This window comes from Triticum dicoccoides, chromosome 6B (genome assembly GCF_002162155.2).
Source record: "Triticum dicoccoides isolate Atlit2015 ecotype Zavitan chromosome 6B, WEW_v2.0, whole genome shotgun sequence".
Taxonomy (NCBI): domain Eukaryota; kingdom Viridiplantae; phylum Streptophyta; class Magnoliopsida; order Poales; family Poaceae; genus Triticum; species Triticum dicoccoides.
Window position 1 is genome coordinate 712341675 of NC_041391.1, and position 4303 is coordinate 712345977.

The window sequence follows — 4303 nt, forward strand, 5'->3', positions numbered from 1 at the left end:
GGCTAAGGAATTGCACCTTGTAAGCGGACTCTGTCGAGTAGAGGCCATTACTAGTATGTTATGTTTCTAGACGATGTCGTCTAGCACTTCATCGAGGAGCTGGAAGTCGCGGATGCTTGCCCATAGTTGAATGAATTGGTGGAAATGTGTGAACGAGAAGGTTGCATATCTCTTTATTTCGGATACCCATGCGCCATCTTGTAGAGCTTCTCTAATCTTCCAATATTTCATCGAGGATGCCCTGTAGATGAGGGGCACAATATCCTTGGGCTTCATATCATGCACCCAAGGCGCGTCCCAAAAGGACGTGCGCGCACCATTGCCGATGGTAATGGTTGTGAAGCGATTGCAAAGTGTGGTGTTGCAGGATGCAACGTTTCTCTATGGCATACGTATACGTGGACCGTGTGTGAGCCACTTGCTGAGCAAACCGATGTGAACACATGGGGTGTGTGTGTGTGGCGCATGTGTATATAATGCCGTCCTTGTACCAAACGCTTCATCCACACAAGAAGCACATCACCTAGTGTTATTGCAGCTTGTGGGTCGAGATGGGGCGCGGCAGATCTAAGGCGTACTCTTCCTATCTAGAGAAGCACATACAAAAAAAATTGGCTTGGTTTTTTTGGATGTGCTCCTCTAGCTAGGAAGAAGGAACGTATACGTGGCTATGATGGTACATCCCACCATCATCTTCTCCTTCTCCGGCTCTTCTATTGCCAATTTGCTAGCATTTTGCACTAACTTTTTTTCACTCCAACCACCGGAATGTGACTCGTCCGAGGCATCTACGTTGCTAGGATGGCATGCAAGTGTCCTAGCAAGCGTTCCCGTTCTCGCAAGCAAGCACCAGCCGGTAGGTCTATCTTCCTACCACATGGTTTGAGATCTACACATTTGGCTACCTTCCTAGGGTTTAGCTCGATGTAATTTCCATCTCCCATGTCCATTTAACATTGTTTGGGGATCTATGCTATAGAGTAGTGCCATGGAGAAGATACGGTTACTGTTTCCCTGGACCTTAATCTTACACAGTTCCTCCATCACAGTCCCGCGACCACACCTTTGATTTGAGGGTTCCATTCCCCAACAAGGGTTTGGAGCATCAATGAGTTGAAGGCAAGAAGGACACACACACACCCCCATATGCTCACATCGGTTTGGTCTCACACACTGTCCACGTATGCCATAAAGAAACGTTGCATCCTGCAAGCAACAGCACACATTACAAAAGCTTGTCTTATGATTTACTCCTTCCGTTCGGAATTAGTTGTCACAAAAATAAATAAAAATGGATGTATCTACAACTAAAATACATCTAGATACATTCATTTTTTGGACGAGTAATTCCGAACGGAGGGAGTATATGATAGATTTTAATCATCTGTCTAGCTTGCAGGTGGTGCCTCAAGTTCAACTTTCTCCTGATCAACTTCCTCTGCAGGGACGGACTCTTAAATCTGATTTGCTCGTTGCCGGTCCTAAAATCTACTCTGATGCAATTTTCAGATGTAATAAAGTTGAGGGTTCTATTCCCCAAGGGATTGGAGCATCAACGAGTTGGAGGCAGGAAGGACACACACCCCCATGTGCTCACATCGGTTTGCTCAGGAAGCGGCTCACACACTGTCCACGTATGCCATAACCCATAAAGAACCGTTGCATCCTGCAAGCAACACCACACTTTGCAGTCGCATTATCTTGTCATTTCGGTTTTTTTCTTCCTATGCGGCGCACGCAGCTACTCCCTCCGTTGAAATATAAAATGTTCTAACTTTTTTCCGATTCAGATGTGTATAGACACAATTTATTGTGTGTTTTTTTTACTATTTCAGCATGTACGCAGTTCATATTAAAATATCTAAACATCTTATATTTGTGAACGGATGGAGTAGTAATTAAGCATGAACCATAATGCAGATCCAGCAGAAAGAAAGTCTTATATTATGTATGGGGCACCCAGAACGGAGATGACCAGAAGACAGCAGCCAGTTGTGCTGAGTTGGACGCCACCAATGTCGGGATGGATGAAATTGAACACAACGGTGCGTTTGTTTCTCTGGATGCAGCAGGAGCGGACATGCTTATGCGGGATCATCTAGGTGCTATTAATTTTTCAGCTTGCAGAGCCCTCTTTACATGCAGAGATGCATTGGAGGCGGAACTATGCACATGCATGGAGGGGCTCTCCCTGGCCATTCAACGGACGGATCTTCCTATTGTCGTGGAGCTGGATTCTCTCGAAGCGGTATCTTTGATATCGGGTGCGGAGCTTGATCGCTCAGTTTATGCTTCAATTGTGAAGGAGATAAAGCTTTTGATGAGTCCTAGACAAACTTGTATTACTCATGTATCTAGATCTCAAAATAAAGCTAGTGATATGTTAGCTTCTTTTGCTAGAACTCATGGTAGGACTATGACCTGGCTAGGAGCTGGCCCGAGTGAGGTTTTGGAGATTACCTCAGATGATTGTAAGGACATTGTGATTGAGTAATACAAGTTTTCAACCTGCAAAAAAAAGTAATTAAGAACCGAGACACAATCGACCACGGGGTGAAGAACAACAGAAACAAAGCTAAGATAATTATTAATATGATACATATAGCTTGGCGAATATTCTGGCTCGGTCATAGTCTTAAAAACCGGACTCGATCGGCGGTCGGATCGAAAAAACCGAAACCGGCGATCCCGGTAGTTTTTTAAGTGCAGCGGATCAATCGAGCAATCAAACTGAAAAAAACAAGTAGAAACGGACGGTTTCTCAAAAAACCGATGAACCAGGTAATTCACAGAAAACTGGTCGGTTAGATGTTGTTTACAGAGAAAGCCCCTCAATCAACTCATTTTCGTGCGAACAAGCTCGAGGTCGAATTAAAAAAAGGGAGAAACCCCCTCTTTAGTAGGGTTTCAGCCATTTTAGGAGCATTTCTCTCGATTTTATCCACGGACAAACCCTATAGGGCGTCGGCACCCCTCCGGCTCAACCCTTGCTTGGCGCCATGGCATGGCGATGTCGCTTCTCCCTCGCCGCTCCGTGTGGTACTGACCACCAACCCATGCCGCCACTCCCGCGTCCCGCCATCTGCACCACCTCTATAGACTGTTGGGGAGAGAGGCTGCCGCCACCTGGTTAGACTGGTCCATACAGCTTCGTTCTCCCTCCGCTATAGTCAAATCGACCAGGTTTTTTCATCCGTTCACCGCTGATTTTTTTATCCAAGGTGATATCAAATCTTCTAGAAAAGGAAAAACGGTTTTTCCTAAATTTCGTAAGTGCGCCACGTGCATTGTGGCCAAGCGAAGTCAGCCCACTTATTTTCCAGCCCACACAACTGAGAAACCCTATATTTCTAAAGAAAACAAACTGGGAAAAACTATTTGCCGCACGTGACACCAGATAGTTGCAACTTGCAGAGGGCGCCCAAGATTGGGCCGGCCCGTTTCCTTCTTTTTTTGTTTTCTATTTCTATTTGTCCTTTTTTATTCCTTCATCTTTTTCTTTCCAGTTTCTTTTTTACCTTCCAATTTCTTTTTTTTCTTTTTCATATATTAAAAATTGTAAAAAACTTTCAGAATTTTAGTTTGTGTTTAAATTTTTCAAAAATCTTCAGAATTCCAAAATTTTGTCCCCATTTAGAAAGTGTGTGGATCATTAATTTTTTTCTCATTCTAAAAGTTATTCAAAATTCAAAGAAAAATATCATTTTTTCAAAACATGTTTGTGTTTTCCAAGAAAAATCAAGATTTTCAAGAAGATGCATTTTCAAAATGTTCCAAATTCGTAAAATATTCTTGTTTTGGTAAATTATTCAAAAATTAAGGAAAACTATTTTAAATAGTCCCACATTGCTCCTTTACATATAGTCGTACCAATTTATATATGTGCGTGAAATTACATTTAGTAATATGCTGTAATATTTTTGGTATGTGAGCTATCTGGGAAAGGACCCTGAAGTTTTTAAAGTGAAAAAATCCCATCTTTTCAAAAAATATTTGTGTTTTTCATTTTTTTTGAGATTTAAAAAAAGATTGCATTTTCAATAATGCTCCAAATTCGATATTCTTTAATTGGTGAAATGTTCACAAATTTAAAATAATGTTCACGTCGAAAAATACACATTTTCTAAAAAAAATCTGAGTGCTTAAAACATGTTCTGGTTTAAAAAATTGTTCACAAATTCAAAAAATGTACATGTTTTTATAAAAGGTTCAATATGTTTGTGAGTTTTAAAAAATGTTCCCATTTCAACTTTTGTTCATGTTTGTCCAAAAATGTACGGCATTTTCAAAAAACTATTCCCGC

General features: G+C 41.5%; 1 protein-coding gene across 4 annotated transcripts; it reads left to right on the forward strand.

The window, feature by feature from the left end:
• Nucleotides 1–519: 519 nt before the first annotated feature.
• LOC119325778 lies at nt 520–2520 on the forward strand. Of its 4 annotated transcripts, XM_037599505.1 has the most exons (3): nt 520–1634; nt 1921–2045; nt 2121–2520. In XM_037599505.1, exons 1-3 carry the CDS (start codon nt 1588–1590, stop codon nt 2492–2494), a joined length of 546 nt encoding a protein of 181 aa, XP_037455402.1. In that variant the 5' UTR covers nt 520–1587; the 3' UTR covers nt 2495–2520. The 4 variants fall into 4 exon arrangements, 1 of the variants encoding a protein (XP_037455402.1); XR_005157673.1 differs by having other exon boundaries at nt 520–2045; nt 2128–2520; XR_005157674.1 differs by having other exon boundaries at nt 520–2045; nt 2146–2520.
• The last annotated feature ends 1783 nt before the right edge of the window (nt 2521–4303 follow it).

What these genes read in the sequence shown, in the direction of transcription:
- LOC119325778 (XM_037599505.1), top strand. Translation starts at nt 1,588, where the DNA reads ATGTGCTCACATCGGTTTGCTCAGGAAGCGGCTCACACACTGTCCAC. An exon ending in GCGGCTCACACACTGTCCAC is followed by an intron (nt 1,635 to 1,920) that starts GTATGCCATAAC and finishes ACCATAATGCAG; the next exon opens with ATCCAGCAGAAAGAAAGTCT. An exon ending in GGATGAAATTGAACACAACG is followed by an intron (nt 2,046 to 2,120) that starts GTGCGTTTGTTT and finishes TTAATTTTTCAG; the next exon opens with CTTGCAGAGCCCTCTTTACA.